The sequence below is a fragment of the Pristis pectinata genome, chromosome 2 (assembly GCF_009764475.1).
Source record: "Pristis pectinata isolate sPriPec2 chromosome 2, sPriPec2.1.pri, whole genome shotgun sequence".
Lineage (NCBI taxonomy): Eukaryota > Metazoa > Chordata > Chondrichthyes > Rhinopristiformes > Pristidae > Pristis > Pristis pectinata.
In genome coordinates, this window is record NC_067406.1 from 111,208,002 (window position 1) to 111,235,100 (window position 27,099).

The 27,099-nt window shown below is 40.2% G+C and overlaps 1 protein-coding gene across 1 annotated transcript; it reads left to right on the plus strand.

Annotated features, from left to right (window-relative positions):
* The first annotated feature begins 2,663 nt into the window (after nucleotides 1-2,663).
* Nucleotides 2,664-23,780, plus strand: LOC127584219 (reelin domain-containing protein 1-like). Its single transcript, XM_052040844.1, has 6 exons — nucleotides 2,664-2,841; nucleotides 12,052-12,274; nucleotides 13,039-13,208; nucleotides 16,120-16,432; nucleotides 17,523-17,598; nucleotides 23,130-23,780. Exons 1-6 carry the CDS (start codon nucleotides 2,664-2,666, stop codon nucleotides 23,778-23,780), a joined length of 1,611 nt encoding a protein of 536 aa, XP_051896804.1.
* The last annotated feature ends 3,319 nt before the right edge of the window (nucleotides 23,781-27,099 follow it).

The window sequence follows — 27,099 nt, forward strand, 5'->3', positions numbered from 1 at the left end:
GGCAGCATCCTGGTAAATCTCCTCTGCACCCTCTCCAACGCCTCCACATCCTTCCTATAATGAGGCGACCAGAACTGAACACAGTACTCTAAGTGTGGCCTAACTAGAGTTTTGTAAAGCTGCATCATCACCTCGCGGCTCTTAAACTCAATCCCGTGATTTATGAAAGCCAACATCCCATTGGCCTTCTTAACTGCTCTTTCCACCTGTGAGGCAACTTTCAGTGAACTGTGAATATGAACCCCCAGATCCTTCTGCTCCTCCACACTGCCAAGTACCTTGCCATTCACCCAGTACTCTGCCCTGGAGTTTGTCCTTCCAAAGTGTACCACCTCACACTTCTCCGGATTGAACTCCATCTGCCACTTGTCAGCCCAGCTCTGCATCCTATCAATATCCCTCTGTAAGCTCCGACAGCCCTCCACACTATCCACAACACCACCTATCTTAGTGTCATCTGCAAACTTACTAACCCAGCCCTCCACCCCCTCATCTAAGTCATCTATAAATATCACAAAAAGTAGAGGTCCCAGAACCGATCCCTGCGGGACACCACTAGTCGCTGCCTTCCAATCCGAGGGCACTCCTTCCACCACAACCCTCTGCTTTCTACATGCAAGTCAATTCCTAATCCACACAGCCAAGCTTCCTTGGATCCCTTGGCCTCTGACCTTCTGAAGAAGCCTACCATGAGGAACCTTATCAAATGCCTTACTAAAATCCATGTAAACCACATCCACTGCACTGCCCTCATCAATCTTCCTGGTCACCTCCTCAAAGAACTCTAGCAGGCTTGTGAGGCAAGATCTTCCCTTCACAAAGCCATGCTGGCTGTCCCTAATCAGTCCATGATTCTCAAGGTGTTCATAAATCCTATCCCTTAGAACCCTTTCTAACAGCTTACCCACCACAGACGTGAGACTCACCAGTCTATAATTCCCTGGCCTATCCCTATTACCTTTTTTGAACAAGGGGACAACATTCGCAACCCTCCAATCCTCCGGCACCACCCCCATGGACAACGAGGACTCAAAGATCCTTACCAGCGGTTCAACAATCTCCTCCCTAGCCTCTCGAAGCAGCCTGGGGAAAATCCCATCAGGCCCCGGAGGTTTATCTGTCTTAATATTATTTAACAACTTCAACACATCCTCTCTCTTGATATCTACAACCTCGAGAACATTACCCCTACCAGCAATCCCTTCCGCATCATCAAGACCCCTCTCCCTGGTGAATACCGAAGAGAAGTACTCATTGAGAACTTCTCCCACTTCCGCTGCCTCCAGGCAAATTCTCCCACCTTTGTCCTTAATTGGACCTACCTTTACCCTAGCCATCCTCCTACCTTTCACGTACTTGAAAAAGGCCTTGGGATTTTCCTTAACCCTACTAGCCGAAGCCTTTTCGTGTCCCCTTCTAGCTCTCCTCAGCCCTTTCTTAAGTTCCTTCCTTGCTACCCTATATTCCTTACGGGCCCTGTCTGAACCTTGCTGCTTATACCTCACGTATGCTACCTTCTTCTCCCTAACAAGTCGTTCCACCTCTCAAGTTGTCCCCTTTACTAAGTTCACTACTGCCTCCCCTCTTATTGGGCTTGTACATACTAATCAGAAAGAGTCTCTTCAATAAATTCAAGAATTCAACACCTTCTTTTCCTTTTACTTCTGTCCTAGTTAATGTTGGTGTAGTTGAAATCTGCTACCATTATTATCATGTTATTTTCGCACCTCAGAAAATTACCCATGTTTTTGGTGTTCTATATCTTCTGGCTATTTGGGACCCTTTAGTACATGTAACGTAGAATGTACCTCAGTTCAATTTATTTGGCTTCTTTTACTTCATCTTGCTAGCATATCATTCCTCTGAAAAGCTGTAGTTGTACCTTTAACCAGTGTCCATAAGCTTCTCTTTTTATTCCCCTCCGCCACCCCTGAGGCTATTTTGTCTGTAAACCCTACAACAGGAATGCCAAACTGCCTGTCCTGCCCATCTTTATGTGACGTTTCAGTCATATTTCTATGTCTATCTGTGTCCTCAGTTCATCAACTTTATTTCCAAGGCAGGTATTTCCACTGCCTTCCAGTCCCATTTACAAAGCCACTGCAACTTTGCTTGCCGTCCTTCTGAAATTACCATCAGGTTTCCTTCCTCTGCCAGGCTACTTTAATCCTTTCCAAATGGCACAAGCAAACCCCACAGGGACGTTAGTTTTGGCCCTCTAGACATGCGAGCTGTCTGGCTTACACAGTTCCACTTTCTACGGAATAAGTCCCAAAGCCACCAGAATGTACATGCTCCCTTCTGCACCATCACTTCAGCCGCATATCCATTTGTACTACCTTCCTATTTCTGTACTCACTGCCACGTGGCACTGGTAGTAATCTGGAGATTATTATCAATTCTCATCTGTAAAAAAAGAACTACATAATGAAATGAATCTGTATAACAAGACACTTGAATGTTGGAGGAGGAGAAGATCTGAGACCATCTACCACTCTGAGTAAAACAATGTCAGTTGGGAGAAGTTGTGCATTCCTGTGGCACTTCTTGATTTGTTCCCTATTAAGTGTTTCTATTTTCTTTTTCTTTCATATATATTTCTAACCTATTTGACACAGATTACTTTGAAATTGTTAAGAGGCCAGGAGACCCTGCTGGCCTGGATGGTAGGTTCGCTTTGCCTGATCTCCCTCACCAGTGGATTTTCGCATGGTGCGAGTCCATCTGCTTGTGCTGACATGAAACCAAAACACATCAGTGCTCACTCCCAGGATCCACGCAGCAGCTTTATCACAGTGCACACCAATAAGTCCACCTACCTTCCTGGGGATGAGGTACCAGGTAAGGACATTCGGTTATCCACGTCTGTTGCTCTATGTTGTTCCATACTGAGGCTTAGATGTGGCTACAGAGAAAGGGAGTGCATTGTTAGTAATTTTACAATGGTTAGTAGATTCTGAAAAGGTCCCAGTGGATTGGAAAACCATAAATGTAATGGTCCCTCACCCCCCCCCCCCCATTCAAGAAAAGAAAGGTAGAGAAGGCAGCAAACTATAGACCAGTTAATCTATCATCTGTCATTGGGAAATGTTGGAATTCATCAGTAAAGAAGTCGTAGCAGGACAATTGGAAAATTGGAATTGGAATTGGTTTATTATTGTCACTTGTACCAAGGTACAGTGAAAAACTTGTCTTGCATCCCGATCATACAGATCAATTCATTACACAGTGCATTGAGGTAGTACAAGGTAAAACAAGGCAGAGTAAAGTGTCACAGCTACAGAGTAAGTGCAGTGCAGGTAGACAATAAGGGGCAAGGGCACAACAAGGTAGATTGTGAGGTCAAGAGTCCATTTTATCATACTAGGAACTGTTCAATAGTCTTATAACAGCTGGATAGAAGCTGTCCTTGAGCCTGGTGGTACATGCTTTCAGGCTGTTGTATCTTCTACCTGATGGGAGGGGAGAGAAGAATGTCCCAGGTGGGTGGGGTCTTTGATTATGCTGGCTGCTTTACCGAGGCAATGACAAGTATAGACAGACTCCATGGAGGCGAGGCTGGTTTCCATGATGTGCTGGACTGTGTCCACAACTCTCTGCAGTTTCTTGCGGTCATGGGCAGAGCAGTTGCCATACCAAGCCGTGATGCATCCAGATAGGATGCTTTCTATGGTGCATCAATAAAAATTAGTGAAGGTTGATGGGGACATAACAAATTTCTTTAGCCTCCTGAGGAAGTAGAGGCACTGGTGAGCTTTCTTGGCTGTGGCGTCCACATGGTTGGACCAGGACAGGCTATTGGTGATATTCTCTCCCAATTTCCATAAAATTGGGCACAATATATGAGAATGCACAGAGAATTGAACAACTGACACAAAATAGTGAATAGGTTATTTTCAGGTTGACAAGAATTGAGTGCAACAGGGATCAGTGCTGGGACCTCAACTATTTACAATTTATGTTAATGGCTTAGACAAAGGGACCTAGTATATTGTAGTTAAATTTACTGATGATATAAAAGCAATTGTGGAAAGCAAATTGTGAGGAGGGAGCAAAAACATATGAGGAGTTATAGATAGTTTACATGAGATTGTGCAAATCTTGGCAGATGGAGTGTAGTGTGGGAACTTGTGAGGTTATCTAGTTTGGTAGGAAGAACAGAAAAGCAGAATATTATTTGAGTGGAGAGAGATCATATAACAGTGCTGTACATGGAGATCTGGGTACCCTCATACATAAAACACAGCAAGTTAATATGCAGGCTCAAGAGGGTAATTATGAGGAGAAAGGGAATATTGGCCTTTATTGCAAAGAGAATGAAGTCCAAAATAAGGAAGTCTTACTACAGATGTGCATGGCTTTGCTGAGACCACATGTGGAATACTGCACACAGCTTGTCATCCTTACTTAAGTAGGGACATATATATTGGAAGCAGTTCCAAGATGGTTCAGTCAGTTGATTACTGGAATGAAGGAGATGACTTATGAGGAACAACTGAACAGGTTGGATCTATATTGCATTAGTCTTTAGAAGAATGAGATGTGATCTTATTGAAACATCCCAAAGGAATTTGCTTGGAATTCCATGGCAATGAAGTAATCAATATTAAATTAACTCCACTGATACTTCAAGTTTTTCAACACAACATACAGCCCCGTTCTATATAGCCCAAATATTCTTGTCTCAATTATCCTGTCTGCTGGGTTATTGAACATATTTATCTAAAACCAGCTGAATGCCAGAAAGCAAGGAGTAACAAACAATGGATTTTTCAGTGACCTTAAGAGTATATAAAGTTGGATTTCTCAGGGATCAATTCTCAGTTCCTTGCTTTTCATTGTATGTATCAATGATTTAGACAAACATAAGGAGCATGATCAAGAGATTAAAATGTTTGCATTTCATACAAATTTGGACTTGTGGTTGATGGTCACAAAGAACCAGGGACAATCTCTCTTCTCCCCTCTCCCATCAGACAAAAGATACAAAAGCCTGAAAGTGCATACCACCAGGCTCAAGGACAGCTTCTATCCAGCTGTTATAAGACTATTGAATGGTTCCCTAGTATGATAAAATGGACTCTTGACCTCACAATCTACCTCGTTATGACCTTGCACCTTATTGTCTACCTGCACGGGACTTCATCTGTAGCTGTGACACTTTACTCTGCATTCTGCATTGTTTTACCTTGTACTACCTCAATGCACTGTGTAATAAGATGTCAATGAGTTGATGTGCGGGTAGGTCTATGTTGTCATAATATTTGCCCACAAAATTGAGCTACAGAATCTTTTCAATCAATGAGAAAGCGGCTGCAAAAAGGCAAGCATTCTTGATGTCAACTGCAATTAAACTCACAAAAACACTAGACACAGAGAACAAGCGAAATATTTCTCTTAAAATTTAAAAATTCTGTAAGACAACATTAGAAAAATACATCTTCCTTGACAGTTAGAGTTTCAGTCTCATTACTGACCAATGTGCCAGATGTGACCTCCAAGCGTCCTTGTGCTACTAACACTGAGTTTCCTTGGGCTAGACTCACTGAAGTATTGTTTTAGTCAGGCTTCTGGCAGTAGTCCCATCCAGAATTAGAAGCTCACCAGTGAGTGGAGGGAAATACCTGCCAATGCAGGAATCCTGAGGGTGGGAATGTTAATGTCTCCTCTGCTGATAGGACAGAAATATTGGGTTTGGGGTAGATCCTAAATCCCAGAACCATGGGTTTCTTCTCCATTTATACAACTAGACAGAATTCCAGCCTTGAGGAAGAATGGGAAGAAGGGCACTTCACCTGCTCATTTCCTCCTAGCTGCAGTTTCAGGTGTGCCCATTATGACCTGTGGACCCCTCCTGATATGGTGGAGCACAAGATTGGTATCAGAAAGTACATGGCTGGAAGTGGCACTTTCAGTGAAATGATTTGGCTCAATGCAATTGTATCTTTTGGAGTCTGAGCAGCAGAGTGTACATTCTAACAAGGTGGTTCACTAGTTGAGGGTGTTGGAAATCCATTATAACTTTAGGTTTTAGATCCTTCCCTCAAAGTGGCACGATGCCACTCCTGACTTCTTTGGGAGGGCTCCTTTGTTCTCCATGCATATTTGATTACCTTGTCCCTGGATTTGGTGGCATCAAACCCGTCAGGGGAGCCTTTCCTCAGCACATAGGCAGCAGCGCATGTGCTGCGGAGTCTGAGGTCAGCAGCAGTTTATGTACTTAGTTAGATGGAGTGTCACTTTCAATTAATTGAACGTAAATACCCTATCTTGCATTGGAATGAAAAGGACCATAGAGACTGAGCAGTGTCCTGAAATCTTGATCACAATACAGTGAACTTAAAAGGCACCTTTGGGTTTTAACTGTTCAGGGCAGGCTGAAGTTTAGAGCTACATGTATCCTCAGAATAAGGAACACTGTGTTGGAGAAAAATGGTACATTCAAGGCCTTCAACCAAGTTTCTTAATACACTCCAGTGTTAGCTTCACCAACAGGAGTTCATTTGGATAAAAAGTAAGAAGTGAAACGCAAGTTATGCAGGTTGGAAGTTAGTATTTTAACAGTGAATTTCACTTAGAGCAAATCCTATGCAATATTGATTCCTGCCACTAGGTGTAGATGGTTGTCTTGGAATTATTGTAATTGATTTCAAATTACAGACAGTATATGTGGAGGACTTTAAATGTTATTAGGGATTTCATGGCAACTAAAGGCAACTCTTTGTGGAATGAATAGTTCAAGGTATTGACCTTAAGTGACACTGAGTTGAGATTATTGTCTATTTTTGGAGTTTGATTTATTAACAACTTAATCCCTTTAATTCACACAATTCTGCACCATTTCCTCAAATTAGCCTGCCACTTTACACCACCCCAGAGCTTACAGTTTTTATCTATTGATAACTGGGGCTTGGAGATGGCAACACAGTCACACTGTTAGAGACCAAGGAAACAAAACTGCAATGTCTTCCATTTATATGGCCATTTTAAATGTGGTTACTTCTCAGAAATGCAATCAGAAACATATAATGATTCAAAGGAAGTATTAAGAGGTGTGAACAAAATCATTCTCAAAGAGATTAGTTTTAGAGGGGATTATAAAGGAAGAGAGATTCTTAAAGAGGGAATTTCAAAGTGTGAGGTTTAGGTCATCTGATGGGTGAAGCAATGAATAAACAAGAGCTGAAGACTGCTAAGTGTTTGTGCTCACGGCAATTAGGTAATTATGTTTTAATGAAAAGCCATGTGCAAAGGAAAACCATGGGCTTACTGCAAATTCTGCCAGGTCTGTGATATTCCTTTCAAGTCTTCCATGTATCTGACATACTAACACATGGAGTCCAGATGTACACAGTGATGTTGCAGTTGCCACTTCTAAGATTTTGATTACCGTATTTGCTACACTTGTACAAAATAATTCTTTCACTGCCATTGTGAGTTTTGCTTCATTGATTCTGAAAAGGAATTTGCTTGAATATATTCCAGGGGACTGGAAATCCACCTCAGGTGTGTCCTCTTTAATAACTCACAGCAGCACTCCCTCAGGACCATAGCAACTGTTCCCCGACCTTCTCACTGACCACTGGTATTCCACCTAGGTTACACCCACATGACCAACTCTTTCCCCAATCTGCTAATCCAATCCACACCCTAGCCACTCCTTAACCGATCTCTTGTCCTGAGATGTCCTAACAATCTATTCGGCCCACGACATTGTGTCGAACTAATTAAACTAGAAATTAAACACCGAACTAAACTATTCCCTTCTGCCTACACAATGTCCATATCAACCTGTCTACACTTCTTGCTGCCTAGGTAAAGCAGCCAACATAATCAAAGACACACACAGACATTCTCTCTCCCCACTATCCCGCCCCGCCCCCCCCAACTGCCATCAGGCAGAAGATACAAAAGCCTGAAAGCATGTACCACCAGGCTCAAGAACAGCTTCCATCCCACTGTTATAAAACTATTGAATGGTCCCCTAGTACAATAAAATGGACTCTTGACCTCACAATCTACCTCGTTATGACCTTGCACCTTATTGTCTACCTGCACGGTACTTTCTCTGTAACTGTAACACTTTATTCTGCATTCTGTTATTGTTTTACCTTGTACTACCTTAATGCACTGTTGTAATGAAATGATCTGTATGGATCGCATGAAAAACAATGTTTACACTGTACTTTGGTAGATGTGACAATAATAGACCAATTTACCAATTTATCCCTCCATTCTCTGCATATTCATCTGCCTAAGAGCCTTTCAAATGCCTCTGGTTGAGAGGATTGAGAACTTCAAGTTCCTAAGAGTGAACATCACCAATAGCCTGTCCAGGGCCAACCATGTAGATGCTATGGCCAAGAAGGCTCACCAGCACCTCTACTTCCTTAGGAGGCTAAAGAAATTTGGTTTGTCCCCATCGACCCCCACCAATTTTTATTGATGCACCATAGAAAGCATCCCATCCGGATGCATCACAGTCTGGTATGGCAACTGCTCTGCCCAGAACCGCAAGAAACTGCAGAGAGTTGTGGACACAGCTCAGCACATTACAGAAACCTGCCTCCCCTCCGTGGACTCTGTCTACATTTCCTGATGCCTCAGTACAGCAGCCAGTATAATCAAAGACCCCACCAACCCCAGACATTCTCCCATCAGGCAGAAGATACAAAAGCCTGAAAGCACGAACCACCAGTCTCAAGGATAGCTTCTATCCCACTGCTATAAAACCATTGAATGGTCCCCTAGTATGATAAAATGGACTCTTGACCTCACAATCTACCTCGTTATGACCTTGCACCTTATTGTCGACCTGCACTGCACTTTCTCTGAAGCTGTTACACTTTATTCTGCATTCTGTTATTGTTTTACCTTGCACTATCTCAATGCACTGTGTAATGAATTGATCTGTGGGAATGGTATGCAAGACAAGTTTTTCACTGTAACTCGGTTATGTCACAATAATAAACCAATTCCAATTCTAATTCTATCATATACGTTTAATTACTGGTTTAATTAGTTCAGCACAACACCATGGGCCGAAGTGCTTGGTCCTGTGCTGTACTGTTCTATGTTCAATAATCTCCAGCAGCTGATTGTGCTCTCTCCTCTGCCTCCAGTGACCATGCCTGACCCTTCATGCCCTAATCCCACTTGACTGATACCTTGACACATGCAATCCCCTTCCTTCCTCACCCATAATATGGACTGCACAGAAATAACCTGATTTCCTTTTTGAGTTCCTCAATGATGTCATAGGGAATGGAAAGGATTTTCAGCTTTTAAGGCCTGTTCTGTCGTGTACAATGCCTTAGGCCTTGTAAGGTGGTAAATGTTGCAGTGGAATGTCTTAAAATAGTCACCGATTCCCTAATACACCAACAGTTTAACACACCTTTTCCTGAGCTATTAAGGTTCTAAGCCAAAGATTTAAGGGCTGCAGGAAATCACAAAGGCAGACACGAGCAAAATAATAGACAGATTTAAACAAAAAAATAAGTATTTTGAATTTACTTAAGGGAGATGTAGGTCAGTGAGGATATATTTAATGGGAAGTGATGTGGGATTGGATACGGGCAGAAGAATTTTAGATGAGCTGGAGTTTATGGTGGCAGATGCAATTTAATAAATAAATGTGTGAGTAATGCAGCCTAAGTGGATGAAAACCAATGGGAGTTTTCACTTAATGGGAAGATAGTGCTTCTGATTCATAATTTCTTATCATATGAAGGCAGGGAGTTAAGCCTTTAAAAAAAGGAAGTGACATCTTAGGTTACACAAATCAGGGTATAGAGTACAAGAGTAAAGATACAATGAAAAATTGGTACAAATATTTGGTCTGATCACACTAGGGTGTTGTGTGGAGCTTTGGACAATAAGGTACATTCACTCCTTACAGAGTGTACACCACAGTTTCACCAGATGATGCTGAGGGTATTGGAAACTACAAGGAGAGATTCAAGAAACTAGTATTACTTCCTAATCGGACTTGTTAAAGATTTATTTTACAATCTTGAGGTGTTTGAATAGATTGAATAGGGAAACAATATTTCCATTGGTTGGGTAATCAGTAATGAGGGTACTTTAATTTAAATTTTCTTTAAAACTGGGAAAACAGTTTACAATAAATTTCTCAATAGTATTGTTAGGCCATCAATGCTTTGCTAAAGAAGAAACCATATCACCTTTTCATGAAAAATCTGAAGAAAATTAATTCAGCTCCACAGAGAAAGATAAGACAGTTTAATAAAGAGCTGGGATACAAGGCCAAGGTTTTCTCTGTAATCTCACATCTGAGTGGGTTGATGGTGAGATTTGAAGTTGACAAGGGGGATATTAAAGTTAAAACGTCCATGGATTGAGACCTTTCACAGCAGAGTTGACTGAAGACCCTCAGGACTCAGCCATGCAGAGTCTTTTACTCATGGTAAAGTCAATCAGAGCAAGCCGGCCTAAGGTGGGATCCCATACCAAGTGAAATGCAATCTTTGAAGTCCCAAATGGAAGATTAGACAGAAAAATATTTTTGGAAGGATCTCGATGGCCATTGCCAGTGACTGTAGTTAGAAATGCTAGTGTTTAACTGTTTAAACAATAGGTAAGTGCATGACTTCTACACATGCCCTGTGAAATGCAGATGTGCTGCAGAGGGGAAGGTAAGTTGTTTTTAAAAACTGTTTCACATTAGTTTAATGTTTTTAATTATTCATGCTTATAGCTAACATTATTTCCTTATCTTCTTTAAAACATGTTAATTATTTCAAAACTTTTAATCATTTACTTACAATGTAATAATTTTAAAATGTGTCTGAAGGTCAAGAGACATTTAAAAAACTGAGTGTGAGCTGTGAGAGCATTTGGGGAAAGGAGGGCTGTGCTCAGATCGAAGTTGTACTGTTACATAGGTGAAGTGTAAATCCTTATAAAAGGAAGGATGTGAGATTTGAAGTTCAGTTCTAGTTTCAACTTCATGGCAAGCTGCTGTATGGGGTGGTTCAACGTTAGTATGTTCTTGGAGAATTGGATGATGTCGGTATCACCCAGAATGGTTCTTTTTAGTGGGGACCGAAGACGATGCTTTCGCCTACCTGATGTTCAATGGGGAGCGTTTTAATTCATCCACAACATTGATGTTGGAGAGACAATTAGACAGCACAAACCACTTGCAGGATTAAACACTGAAGTATAGGCAGAAATGTCATTGGCAAATGTAAAGAAGGTGACCTTGTGGATAGGCATCATACTGAAAGGGTCAGGATGACAAGAGCTCCTGGGGTTGCTCAAAGAGTGGGAATGGAAGCATTATTGGTGATGTGCTGTCTATATTCAGACTAATAGGAATGGAAGCATATTGGGGGAATCCACTGAGCTAGATAAAGGAGGAAAGATGATAAAGGCACGTTCAACCTTATTAAGTATGTTAAAGGAATTGAAGAGGGATTGCGTACCATTTACAGTCTGGAGTTCCTGGAATGCTTTCTTTGATTGTGACAGTTTGGGTACCCACGGTAGGTTGGATGCCAGACTGAAGTGATCCCAATAAAGAGTTAAGGAAAAGATGGGCTTGGAGCAGGGAAGCAACAACACAATCAAAAAACTTCAGGAAAACAGGAAGGTCAGAGTTGTGACAGAAACTGAAAAGGATGGTTGCATCGAAGATTATTTTTGTGAGGAGATGGTGGTGAGGGTTTGGAAATGAGAAGTTCTTATGGCAGTGGGATTGTAGGAGGTGTCTGAATGGAGTAAGATAAAGGGGAGCTGGAGCTGAGTCTTACATTATGGTCTGTAGTCAGGATGATAAAAGACTAAAATATACATCTACTCTAACCCATCAAAACACTCAGCTTGTTGGCTGGATAGGGAATGGCATCTGAGCAGGTGACTTCCCTGTCCAGAGAGCTGTGGATTACACAGGGAAAGCCAGAGAAGGGGAGGAAATAAAATTCATTGGTGATATACCCAGCTAAGTATTATAGTATTGCTCCTGGAAAAGAGGGACAGGAATTCTTCTCTCAAGTGTGTTACTACTCTATGTTTCTTATGCTTCAGTTACTGTAAGGAGCACACGAGACTTCATGGGTTTCATGATGCAAGCTCGGCGAGTGGCTGATGACCAAGTGGCTGGTACATTCATTCTCATTTCTACTGGGTCTAAACTACTGAAATGTTTTGAGGATGGAGATACCGTGACACACTCAGACAAGTCACTGAAGAGAAACCTCTCCTTTGTCTGGAAAGCACCAGACCAACTCACTGGAGACATCAAATTTTTGTAATTATATTTTTAATATACTCATGTAAAAATGTCAAAAAATGAGATGCATGCAAGGAAATTAGCAAAAGTGAAGAAGGGTTGCAAAGTTGTTGATGTGAGTTCAGCATCTTTCTGAGGAACATTCTGAAACAGGGCTGGGGCAGGCTTGTGAAGTCCAGATCTTAAATTCAAGCGACATTAGCCTTCATCAGACATTAGTGGGTAAATTTAACCCCCAGGTTGAATGAAAGGGGTTGGAAAAAGGGAAAAGGAATGGTTGACAATATTAACATTGTCCTAAAAAAACCCAGAAAGTGCAGGAAATACCAAGCAGCTAGGTATTATCTACACAGCTAGATGGTTTATGTCAATGACCATCCACCACAAAAATATTGCTTTTATACTGAAAGATCATTCCTTTCACATTTCTCCTTTCCTGATTTTCAAAGGAATTTGAAAGTAACGGTGGGAGAGGGAATGAAGAAAATGAGAGAGAATATGGAGATAAATTTAAATAAATTTTAAAATGGGCCTGAACTCCACTAAAAGAGGTCAGAATAACATTGCATTATTCCCTTCTCTTTTGCCCTATCCTCCTCTTTATCCCTTCTCTACATTTTAAAACATTTAAACTCTCTTTTTTAATTTTGATGAAGGGCCATTGACTCTTAATTCTTTTCGCCTCTGCACAGATACTGGCTGACCTATTAAGTATTTCCAGCATTTTCTGTTTTTATTTCAGATTTCCAGTTAATCAGTGTCTTATTCCATCTTACCTACAGTGTTTCGGCTGTCCAGTCATACTTCACATACTGGAGTAGAATTGAGTCTGATCTTATTTCTGACCAAAAGCAGAATTATTCTATGTTGACCAAAAATGAGGAATTGATGGAAACACTCCAGGCATCAGTATATAACAATACAACTGTAAGAACTACTCCATCTACTGAAGGTACTACGCATTTTATTCCTATCATTGTAATAATTATTTAGAATTATTTTGATATTGTTTTATTAAGGCACCAAATCCTGGGGCCATTTAGCTAACAAAGTTAAAACATATTGTCGCCAGTTCTTCCATTAGTGACTGTAACCTGAGATTGAAATTCTGTTAACAGTAAGCAAGCATTTCCTCTAGAATTAATAAGCAAATTGGGGTGGTTTTGAAACAGAATCCTGGAATGTACGTTTCTTGAGAGGACATTCAGTGCTGAGAGAAAAAAATAGACCTTTTCGTATTTATTTTTAGGAGAGATATTCCACTTCCCTTTGCTCTGTTATCAAAGTGCTAAGTAAAAACATCATAGATGAATAATAACTTTTTTACCAAAACCTCATAATCTGTGGACGCATGATGGATGTTCGCTCCTTGAACCCTTAGCAACACAGACATTTGTTTGGAAGAGGATGCAAGAGAAATGGAGTGAAAAGCTTAAAATCTGTTAGGACATTTAGATCTTGTTTTTCTATTTTGACTGGTTAAATTCCAGCTCATTCACTTCAGGTCAGATGGTTTTCTAAAGTGCAATTCTACTCTGCCTGTCTTTATGATCTGTTGGTTTTGTAATACGCACAGACATGAATGATAGACCCTCAAAGTTCACGCCAGCATCTCACCACAAAACACTTTATTTTCTATCATAATTGCATACTCCGCTATGATGTTTTTGCAAATGTCACAGTCATGTGCAACATTCTTTTATCAAAGTTTTCAATTCTAGGAACCTTGAAACTTATCAATAACAAGGAATCATTCCCTAGAAATTGAACTGCATAATGCTTTTTCATCATTATGCAACTCAAAATCAATACTTTCCCTTCTTCTTCTATATGACTAGTGCAACATCCATAAAGTGAGTTCATAAGCCACTGCGTGGCCTGTTCAGAGAGGGAGTTCATCTCAAAGATATCTTTATCGAATTTGAGGGCAGAATGTGATGATATGGTTCATTGCTTGATTTGGGTCATCCTGAGATTCACAAGCAGAGGAAGGTTGATTTGCCATGTGTTACATTACCCATGTCCCACTTAGATCCTGCTTAGAACCGTCCATGGCATTTGAGATGGGTCAGACCCAGGAAACCTAGTTATTGGGTCTTGAATGTGTTCCTTGCTTTGCCTAGTCTTTTCAGTCCAGGTTTTATTCGTTGTGGCTGTTGAAATTAATGATGTTATAGAAGGGGAAACCATGCAGTGTGGTGGAGCTTCAGGGAGGTCTAGGTGGCTAGGTATGTGCAAATTAACAGTAACTTGCACAATTTTGCTATGTGTCACAGCATCTCAACAGCAGCGGGTCATGGAGGAGGGGTGATTTTTAAGGATCTGGTGACTGACTACACAACTGAATTCAGCTCAGAGTTGATGAGTTCTGTATGGTGGCTCACTGTACAAACTGGAACACTGTATTCAACTGTATAGTATGCAAGTAGAGGTCCATCATAGGTAGTCCCTGTGAATTAGCAAAGTATGCAAATCTATGTTTTTACTCTTGGTCACAGACTTCCTCAGGTGGTCATGATAGGTCAGTGATCTGTCAAGGGTCATTCCAAAGTATGTGGTGAATTTTCTCTCTACAGAAGGTAACATTTGTTCTTATGGATGCTGGGGGGGGGGGGTTTGCAAGGTGGAATGTCCGCCAAGTTTGGTTGCAGCCTCCACTTCTACAAGTATTCAGCAATCCACTGTCAATGTGTTCTCCAGGTCCCTTAAGGTTATTGGCCTGTTGAGATTAATCACAATTTTTCCCTACATCTTGTTCTGAGTTCTCTGCCATTGTCATTTACAGTCAGTCACTGGAAGATATTGTGGGAGCCCTGGGCCTCCGTTCAGGAATTACCATACTATTACATCTAAGATTAAAACTCTGCATTAATGCAGAAGTGATACCGTGTTGGCCCGTGTTGTGCAATTATATTTCACTATGTTTTTTTATTAACCACATACCTTATACCTCAGGATTATTCAAGATTTGATCAGAATTCTGAGTCTGGTGAAGTTAGCTCAACCTGATCTCCATTTCTTGAGTCTTTCACTTCCAACTAATGAACCTTCCTGGCAAGTATGGTAAATGTATGGTGACACTGAGGGTAACTCAGTATGAGCTCAGTATTACAGTATAACACTATTACAGCGCCAGCGACCCAGCCGCTGTCTGTAAAGAGTTTGTACATTCTCCCCGTGTCTATGTGGGTTTCCTCTGGGTGCTCCGGTTTCCTCCCACATTCCAAAGATGTACGGAAGTTGTGGGCATGCTATGTTGGCACCAGAAGCATGGCGACACTTGCGGGCTGCCCCCAGAACACTCTACGCAAAAGATGCATTTCACTGTGTGTTTCAATGTACATGCGACTAATAAGTAAAGATATCTTATCTTAAAAGGTTCTGGAGATGGTAGAACCCAGAAAGTTATGGGGATGGTACAATCCAGCTATAAAGTATAATTTCCAGCTTAACTCAAACACTTTGTGTTTTGGGTTTTGTACTTACATCCAACACACACTAAGTCTGCCTCCAGTACACAACATTGAATGAGCATTTGCACCGCAGTCTGTCCCATCCCTTCCCAAAACCCCATTTCAGGGGACTTATTAGACATAAATTAGCTCACGTAATTTGCAAAAAAAAATGTATCTTGATGGAAAGGTGTGATGAACATACATTTAACCACCAAGATTTAAGTATTCAACTGTTGAGCATGGTTCTGCATTAACTAATTAAAAGATTTGATTTTGTCAGCAGCATGAAGTTTCCACTAATATCAATTCAAATGGCACAAATATACGTTTCTTTCTGCTCTTCTTTTATATTTGAGACTTTGACTATCAATTGTTCATGAAATGTGTATTTCTATCTGATAATTACAGCATCCACCTTACCACCTCTGAAATTCACAGACTTCATCAATCCTCAAGCAATCACTCAGATGATGCAGGAATTTTCACAGACTCCAGTAATCACCAAGGAATGGTCCCTCAGATCACAGGCTACAAATGAGGAAAACTATTTGTCCAAAGTAGATCAGAACCTTGCATCTGAACAGTCCAGCTTGGTTCTGGGTGAAAATGATAGACGCCTACAGCCATCCTTGAACTCCATAAACCGAGGGAAACTGACTGCACTCCTGTCAACTGATAACAGCTTTCTGTTGAAAACCTTAGAGCTTGAGGCCACGGGAAGGTAGATCCAATCTTGTCTTAGCATTTGCTACATAGTGTAAAAATATCTACATTAAATATGTCAGTGGACACCACTGTCAGGTAGAATGGGTGGTTCATTAATCCAAATGCAGACTTGTGTCGTCATGGACTGCATCTTATCCTCTAGAAAAGCCAATGCTCTTCAAATCTTTGTGTCTTAAAATACAACATTGTTATTCTACTTCTGTTTTTAGATTGTGATCTATCACTATGAGAGGTTAAACACTGGCTTTGCTTCCTACACCCTATTCTGTAACTTCAGTTAATTAATTTCACTGTGATCAGCTTGTGCAGTGCTGTAGCCCTTCAGCGTCCCATGCAGAATTTATTGTAGAAAGTTCAATTTATGATACATGCCTGTCTCATTTATAATGTGGCTTTTCAACTATGTAGTATGTTGCTTGGAAAAGAGACATCCAACCTCTTCCTGTGATCTGGGGCACACATATGAAAAAAATCAGTGTTCAGTATGATTAAACATAGTAATTAAATAAGTTATTCAAGTAATGCAAGTCCTAATACATGAATTATTTCTGCTCTTCTGCCCTCTTACTTTCAGGAGGCAAGATGATTTTCAGCTCTTTAAACGTCCTAGGCACAGGGGAAGGGTAGAACTGACTTCTCCGATTGACGGAAAAAGGCTTTTGAGTGGTGATTGAAGATTCCCCAAATCCAGGAGTATTAACGAGATGAAATCAAAGCTGCTGATATTAGCTTAGTGCAGAAGCATTGTGGATTCAATGGGAAGAATTAATGGGACAAATCTTGGATATCATCAGCTTAGAACATTCAGCAGAGGACTTAGAGCACTGTATTGCAAGGAATTTCATTTATGTTGGACCTTTTGTGGAAGTTTAAATCAAGTTGGAAGCAAGTTGCACTGAGGAAAGAAAACTGTGTAAAAGGATCTATGATGTAATTTTGCTCTGTAACTTGAAAGAATGGGAGTGAATTCATAAAGAGAGAATATAGGGTTTTGGACCATTCTATGCAATTGAAGATATTTTTTGAATAATTTATTTACTTACACTTATTACAAAAAATCATTTTCTTACAATTTTATGTTATAGCAACAATAATTTGAATACTGAGAGTCACTTCAATCTACCTTCTCTGTCTTGCATCAGTTGCAGTAATAATGAACAAGTAAGTATATATTTAACTTTCACATCGGTTGTTGTAACAATTATATTTTATAGATTACACATTTATTGACTTAATGTGTTAAACTCTGCAGTGTTAGATTGTTGAATTTAAGCATTCTGAATTCTAAACATGGTATGAGAAAGGGCACCTCACGGACAAATAGGAACCCGCATTAACTAACAGATTTATAGTCTGTAGAATTTGGCTTCAAATGATTTTTTTGTGTCTGGAAGTGGGCTGTGGAGAAGGAAGAAAAACAATATCTTACAATAATCACAACGATAAACTAATCAAAGAATACAAAGCTTGAGCAAATTTTAACTTCCATTTGAATTCTGAGGAGACCTAACCATCTCAATTATTATTCATTTTGGCCTTGAACTTCATGAATTAGAGAACTTTGTGAGAATTTTAACCTCATCCTTAAAATCACACAACAGCTTGTTCTGCAGGCTGCTGGATGATGGGACCAGTGGTTGGGCTCACAGACCAAAACTGTGGCAGTAAATGCTGTTGGAAAGAAACAGCATCAATCGGTGTGGTACTGTGGCATTGAAGTGACACTGAGAGGTAAGTGGTCTGTAACTTCCAAGGTGATCTTGAATCAAATTCCTAATGTGATTCAATTTTTCAGATGTTGATTTTTTTGGTAAAGGAATTAATGATGTCTTGTATGAATACTTCTTCACAGAAGACATTTTTGTTGAAGCTTCACAAAAAAGGCCCTTGTTCGGAAAAGGTTCCTTAATCTATGTGCAATGATCACTGATAACCCTCACCAAGCTGAGGTGAGACTACAGTGACTGCTACTGAATGAAAGACTCCCCACAAAATAAGCATGATGGGATGGATGGAAGAGACACTAACTCACGGCAATATCTGTTGTCCTACAGCCAGCAAACTCAAACAGGAACACTGTTCTGATGCAGGGTTTCGACCCGAAATGTCAACAGTTCCTTTGCTTCCACAGATGCTGCTCGACCCACTGAGGTCCTCCAGCAGATTGTTTGTTGGTCTAGAACAGGAACACATTGAATGATTTGACTAGAACAGAGAAGGTAAAAATCGTTGTGCAAAAATGATTTTAAAACTACAGTCTGTGTGTTATTTCATGCAGACAAGAACATTTTTGCTTTATATGTTGTTTGTGGAAGGATGAATCCAAAGTTAAGTGAATGGTAAAAATAATCATTGTCATGGCTGAGAATCTTCTCAAAGTGACGAATTTGACATCTTGCTGTCAAGGCAGAACATTTTCTTTGAATAAAAAGACTCTCCATCAGTAACTAATACCTGTAATGTTCTCTTCTATACATATTTTGTTCTGCCTGTATAGGGAAAGATAAGACATAGTTCCTGGAGGTGGGTGACAACATGTAGAATGTCCCCTGCTGTGGGAACTTGCCTTTCAGAGCAGTATTCCAGGACCAACTTTGGCTACTTCATCAACGAGCTTCATTCAATCATAAGGTCAGAAGTGTGGAAGCTCACTATGATTGCACGATGTTCAGTTCCATTCACAGATCCTCAGACAATGAAAAAGCTAATGCCTGCATGCAGCAAGACAAAGACGATATTCAGGCATGGGCTGACAAGTAGCAAATAACATTTGTGGCACCGAAATGCCAGCCAGGACAGTCTCCAACAAGCCTTCATCATTGTTGGGCTCAAATCCTGGAATTACCTTCATCAGAAGGTCAGCAGCAATTCAAGCAGGTGGCTCACCACTATCTTCTTAAAAATTACCCTACCAATATACTCAAAGCCCACAGATCTAGGGCAGCAAACAGAGCCAGCTGTCAATCACACAGACATTTGGCTCAGATGTGTTAAGTGTCATATTCTCCTGCTCTGCCTCCTGTCTGAGACAGGAAGGTGGGGAAACCAGGATTTGTAAATTCCATGGGATGTATAGTTACAGCCTCTTTCATGGCTGCATGGTGGGAAAAGGAAATTAGTTTGAAAACCTGCACTATGAAGCTCAAGGACAGCATCTATCCCGCTGCTATAAGACTCTTATATGATAAAGATGAACTCTTGACCTCACAATCTACCTCATCATGGCCCTTGCACCTTATTGCCTTCCTGCACTGTACTTTCCCTGTAACTGTAACGCCATATTCTGCATTCCTTATTGCTTTTCCCCTTGTACTACCTTGATGTACTTATGTTGTGAAGTGATCTGTATGATGACTTGGGAAACAAAGTTTTTCACTGTACCTCGGTACTTGTGACAATAATAAACCAATTACCAATTAGTGGTGGCATGTTTGTGCATGTGAGCACTGATTGCACTAGACAGGGTGAATTACCTGGCTGCATGTTACTTATGTACAATTTGCATTCTGGGTTGCCTGAATTTACGTGCCTGTGATGCTGCTGCAAGCAAGTTTTCTATTGTACCTGTACCTCACTGGACTTGTGCAAATGATAATAAACTTGACTTGGATTTGAACCTACTTTACTTGAACTTTATATGGACTTCAGTAAGGCCTTTGATAAGGTCCCACATGGGAGGCTGCTCTGGAATTAGGTCGCATTGAATCCAGGGAGAGCTGGCTAACTGGATACACAATTGGCTTGATGGTAGAAAGCAGGGGGTGATGGTGGAAGGTTGTTTCTGTGACTGGAGGCCTGTGACTAGTGGTGTGCCTCAGGAGTCAGTGCTGGGCCCATTGTTGTTTGTCATCTATATCAACTATTTGCATAAGAATGTACAGTGCATGGTTGGTAAGTTTGCAGATGACACTAAAATAGGTAGTATAGTGGACAATGGAGAAGACTATCAGAAATTACAGAGGGATTTTGATCAGCTGAGTAAGTGGGCTGAGGAATGGGAAATGGAGTTTAATTCTGATAAGTGCATGATGTTGCATTTTGGAAAGTCAAATTCAGGTAGGACTTCCGCAATGAACAGCAGGGTCCTGGGGAGTGTTGTAGAATGGAGGGACCTTGGAGTGCAAGTACATGGTTCACTGAAAGTGGAGTCACAGGTAGACAGTTGATGAAGAAGGCTTTTAGCACACTGGCCTTCATCAGTCACGGCATTGAGTCTAACAATTAGGAGGTTATGTTGCAGTTGTACAGGACGCTGGTGAGACCACACTTGGAGTATTGTGTTCAGTTTCGGTCGCCCTGCTAAAGGAAAGATGCTATTAAACTGTAAAGAGTGCAGGAAAGATTTACAAGAATGTTGCCAGGACTTGAGGGACTGAGATATAGGGAGAGGTTGGACAGGCTAGGACTTTATTCCATAGAGGACAAGAGACTAAGAAATGATCTTATAGAGGTGTATAAAATCATGAGGGGCATAGGGTGAATGCACTCGGTCTTTTTCCCAGCGTTGAGGAATCAAGAACTAGAGGGCACAGGTTTAAGGCCAGAGGGGAAAGATTTAATAGGAACTTGAGGGTCAACTTTTTTTATACAAAGGTTGGTATGTATATGGAATGAGCTGCCAGATGAAGTGGTTGAGGCAGATACAATAACAACTTTTAAAAGACAGTTGGACAGGTACATGGATTGGAAAGGTTTAGAAAGTTATGGGCCAAACAGTGGCAAATGGGACTACTTGGATGGGACATCTTGATCAGCATGGACCAGTTGAGCCAAAGGGCCTGTTTCCGTGGTGTATAACTCTATGACTCTTTGTTTTGTGCACGAAGATAAACTTTGCAATGTAGCAAATGAGCTAGCCTTACCTTTGTAACATTTTGTTCATCTTTCTCAAAAGTCCAGAGGTCTGAGGAGGTGGAGAATGTGGAATGCAGTGAGGGGTGGGCTACAACGGGAGGTGAGGGGGGGGTGTCTTTAGAGGTGGTAAGGGGGGAGTGCAGGGTGCTGTGAATGGGATTGTGAGGGGGCTTAAAGTAGATGGTGAGAGGGAGCTGCAGACAGCCGTGAAAGGTAGACTGAATAGGAGAAGGTCGCGGGCAGTGGTAAGCAGCAGGCTGAAGAGCAGGTTGCCAGCCCCAGTGACTTCAGGAGGGTAGTCGGGGTAAGCAAGCCACATATTCGATTCTCACACATCCACCAAAAGTGCATGACCACTGAGTGGCTGGGGAATGTCTTGTGTGCAAAAATACGAAGGCAGTTGGTTGTCACATACCTGCAGCTTCTTGAGTTCAGATGAGATTCCTTAGCTGGAATGTCGGACACCCTATGGAAGCTTTTTTACACAGCCACTTTGCACATCTGCAGTATACCATTCTATCTCTACAGTGCTTTCTTCAACATCGCCCACATGGAGCATGTCCAGGCCCAGGCCAAAAAGGCCACTCAGCAGGAAATGTGCAGGTGCCAGGGCCAGGCATTGCCCACCTGCAGGCATTGTGCCAGACACACAGGTCCTGAGCACTGTCCTCCAGAACTGCAGTCAGCATCTCTCTCTCCGCTGGGGGTAGTTGCCTCAAGCCATAGCCAATCTGCCTCCAATTCCATTCAGAGCTATTTTCATTTCTTTAGTAGGATATGGACCTCATTGGCATGTCCATGCCTGAATGGTTGGAATAAAACTCACAGTACCAAAGCATTAGTTCAATAACCTAACCATCATGCAACCATATACCTCGTTGCTTCAGGCACCTAGCTTTCATCTGAATGCAAGTGACAGTTCAGACACAGAGGCTGTGCCCCAGGAAAGTGCTAGCAAGGCAAACTGTTTCCTCTCTTGCACTGAATCTACACCCACCCCATCCTGCTCGCTGTGGGGTGGGGATCAGGGCTTGAAAAGTGTTAAATTTATTTCTCATTGTTCCAGTGTCTCCATTCTATTATTTGTTCTTGTTTCTAGTTTATTACTCAATTATTGTTCTTGCCTTTGAACTGCTGTTAAGTAATTCTGTGAAGTAATTTTCAACAACTTGAAACTTTTTTTTAATAATTTGACATACACATTTGCAATTGTTGTCCTTTGAATTGAGTCAGCAGCTCAATTGTTGCGCTGAATAAATATTATGCTGTTTTACCTTTTAATCTTGGCTGCCATACCTTTGGTGAGCTGTGGTGGTTGTGGGGAGGAAAGAATGATAAATCCTAACTTTGACAGGATTGGAGAGCCATGAATCACCAACTCAACCCATGGAGGAACATTTAGAAATAAATCCAGCATTTTATTGGCACGTAGAAAATGTGCTGAGAACAATATTCCAATGTTTTAGTTTTGTTGAGGCTGATGTCAAATAGGAATGTATGCTGTATCTCTACTTCACCACATGTTGTTACATTTGGGAGGAATTAGTAATGGCAGCTCCTTTAAGCACTCTTAATTTAACCATCATTTTCAGGGTCAATGTAAAATGTAGAACATATAGTCAGCTTTATTCTCTCTCACCCCTAATTTGTAGAGTTCATTTCTTAACTGGTTAGGTATCAAGGCAAATAATGAATGTATGAGTATGCAACATCAAATCTAAACAACTTCAGTTGTGATGAAGTTATCACGAGTTTATCTTGTAATAATCAGCAGACAATAACTAGGCAGCAATTGGGTTGGCTGCTGTGATTTTTAACTGCTTTATTTTATTTCATAGATCGCCACATGGACCACTTCTACTGTTGTTGATTTAAGATCTTCTGATGCAATTTCTGGACAAGATTATTCTACCTTCTGGTCTGCTAGCTTCTCTACAGGTGAAGAAAAGGAATGGGTGTCCCCAGATATGGAAGATTACAAAAACCGAGCAGGAGAAGCAACAATTCTGGGCACAGGACCATTCTCAGATGTGGAGGATATATATCCAACAGGCACTATCAAGCAGCTGGTGTCACACCTTGCATCAGCAAATTTCCTGCAGTCTTCAAAAGATTCAGGTTCCAAAGTCAATGTGGGTAAGATAGTCAGAAACATGTCGGTCAGGGTGACACCGCCTGAACAGAAAGACAATAGTCCAGGTAGTGGAAATGGTGCTGCTAAGGGTGCAGAGCTGGGCATTCCTCAACTTGGAATTCTGCTTGGCTGCTCTGCTGCTCTCGGTATGGCGCTAGCCGTGGGGATGCGCCACTTCTTCTCCCAACACTGTCGAAAACGCACAGAAGTGTCCTTCCGAGATCCTGACAGCAGCGTCCTGGGTGTGGGAGACAGTGGTGAGCTGGTTCATGTCAGAAAGATACGTGAAAATAGCTTTGTGCTTGTTCAGGCTGAATACAATGTGATCAATCCACCTATCACTGTTGGAAAGTAATTGCAGTTTGAGATGTGTAAGGTTTATTTTTACTGATTATACAACACACCCTCATTATGATGCACCCTTTTGTAACAATGACCTTCATTAACTTTTCTATGAACAAAGGAGAGATATTTGCAATCTGTGTGTTCCACTTAGCAGTTGTTCCCTTTGCATGTGCGGGTTGTGAATACACGTTTCATGGGGCAAAGTGCATGGTCCTCCTGCTGTGCTTGCCTCTTGCTACTTATAAAGCAATACCAATATACAGTACATGAACCACAAATTGCTGAGAGGTTTTCAAATTGATTTTATACCACAATAGTGGAAAGTAGCAGCAACCTAAGGTAATCGTCCACTGGAGGATATTTCTGTTAGTATTACACAAGTCCTAGGCTTCACTCAGTAGAGTGGTGTTAGATTGCATACAAAACTACCCCCGCCACCCACGCACACACACTTTTGAGGCATAGTCACACAATATGGGCTGCATCCGTTTCAGTATGACTGCAGTTGTGGAATAGTTTCCTGCCTTATCAAGAGATACAGTGATTAAGAGGAGTATTATTTTCCAGTACGTAAATCACAATAAATACGATTTTTAAAAAGGTTGTTTACATACAAATTTTCAGACCATCTCATGTCCATACAGAAAAATCATACCTTCTCATGCATGATGTGAGCTGATTTTACCTGCATTAACAAAAATGTCTCATCCTCAAGGTCACAAGATCTAAGCAGTTTATTTTCTTTACAACATGCAAAATATTTGCGTCCAGAGACTGCATTTTAGTGAGGGTGAAGAGTAATACTGAGCACACAGAGCACCTTGGTTTGTAATTAGAACTGCTTAAGTTAGATAAGTTCTTCTTTCTGTAATTAGTGTATTAATATTTTTGTAAATGAACAGTCTCTTGTAAACAATTCCCACAAGGAAGCTTTGTCATCTTTTGGAATAGATTAATATCTATCTGATCTTTGCTGGATATTTCTTATTAAATAGTATTATTCTGTTTAAACAACACATCTTATACCTTACTAAGAAGTAGTAGTTGATCCCATGTTTAATAAAAAAGCCTATTTGCAGTGAAATACGTTTTATAGTGATTACTTCTACCACAAGGAAACTGATCTTCTGCAAGTATATTCTGTATTATAAAGCAGTGTATGCTTCAACCAGAAGGTATATTCTGCATATCAACATGGGTACATACATGTGAAATAACTATTGTTTCATTTATAATAAAAGTAAACATTGGTGAAACTAGTCATTCTGTTTTGAAGGACATTTTCCAAAACAGTCTTGATCTTTCCTATAGTTAAACAGGGTGACGTAAAAACTGGACAGTCAGAGTTTACAATGGTTAGGTAGTCACAGAAATAATATAATGAGAATTTTAGAATGTCATACCAAAGGAATGGAGTATGGAAAGCAGATGTTCTTTCGTATGTCTAACCATTTGTTTCATCTGAAATTTGAAATACTTCTCGGGATCAGTACAATGGGTAACTTGATAAAATTATATTAATTTACAACAGTGGGTATAAAGTGTGACATGCCAGTTTACAACACAATCATGATGGTAATATAGAAGTTGCTTACATACTTTCCAACTTTTTATTCCCACAGATAAATTTAAATCTTTATGTATTGAGTTTTAAAATGAAGTGTACCTTGTATTTTCTCTGCAGTCTTATAACTCCTCACAGATTTTCATTTCTTTATTATTTCCCTTCTGTTCTCATCAGAATTTCATGATTTTTCTGACCCCATTGTTTTCCTTCATTTTCTAGCAGTTTTTCCTCCTCATTTTACTTCATGTTTTAGTTACCTCTCTCTCCTGAACATGTTGGTATTTTGAAGTATTCTGTTCTCTTGTCAAAATAGCTGTTCCTTACACAGAAGTATAACATGTCGCAAACTGTTTGACTGAAAGGAATATTAAAATTGAGCTCAACCCTACTTTTGAATTAGCTCTGCTCCTCATAGACACTCCTAGGAGGCATTGCTAAGGCCTGATTGAAATTGGTTGTCTCAACACAGCCCTAGGACTGAATGTGGATTTCCCTTCATTGTATGATTTAGTAAATCACTTGGTTAATTAATGAATCATTGGATACACAACATATAACTTTGTAAATTTTACAAAAAGGTTAACTCTTGTCAAAATATAAAACCCTTTGTGTGGGCCCTACAACACTGGTTAACAGACATGTTTAAAGCCCGCCATTTACACAGAGACATATATAACTTTCACATTAAACGTTCAACTGCAAAACAATGTGATAGATTTTAGCAAAGCAGATAAAATGTGTTATTTTCCTACGTTTAATCATTTAATGATTCCTTATAAACAATCAAAAATCATATAAATTATTCCTTATAAATAAGCATAAAGAAGCAAATGATCATGAAATACAAATGGCAAAGAAGTCCCCTGATGGATCTCACCAACAGTCAAGGAAGTTGCTTCTGTTCAGTTTATGACAATAAATGCAAAATATACATTAGCACACAGAAGGTACCATAGTCACACTGGACTGCAAACTTGATACTCTGTAACTTTCTATGTCTGCTATATTTAATCTTTACAGATTTATACTCAAAACAAACAGAAGTATGAATTGCGAGACTGATTGAGAGTAGCCAAATGGGGTAACAATACGCTATTTATTTGGAACAAGTGAACACCTGAATTTCATTCACTATACATTACACCATAATTGCCTCTTCCTAATAATAGTAATTGTACTAAAATCTTACTACATAAAATTTAAAAAAATACTGATTTTTGAAGCATTATCAATTATGTATTTTTAACAATTTTAATCAGTAATTGACATGTTCTTGAAAAAGAATCCTCCAAATTAAGATTTTAAGTTATTTTGGGAAGAACATTATGAATAAAGAATGTTTTGTTAAATTAGTTGCAATAATGCATTTCAATTTGTTTGATATACACTTTATAGAATGTCCCTATTGAATTACATTGAATATACAACATCATAGTTAAACTATACGAATACTTTAGCTGCATTAGTTTCAATTTAAGTTACCTGTAAAAAAATCTTCAAATTCAGCTTATACATTTATTTTAAAATAACATAAAAGGATGCAAAACAAATACAGTTTGAATAGTGATAATCTGCAATAAAAGCAGATGTTGTGGAGAGAAATAAAAAATGTTATTGTTTAACTGCTGGGGAAATTAAATCCAAAGGAGGAAGATTATATTTCAGTTATATAGGGCATTGACAACATCTGCAGTATTGTGAACAGTATTGGTCTCATTCAAGCAAGGATATTAAGGCACTAGAAACAGATCAGAGATTGCCA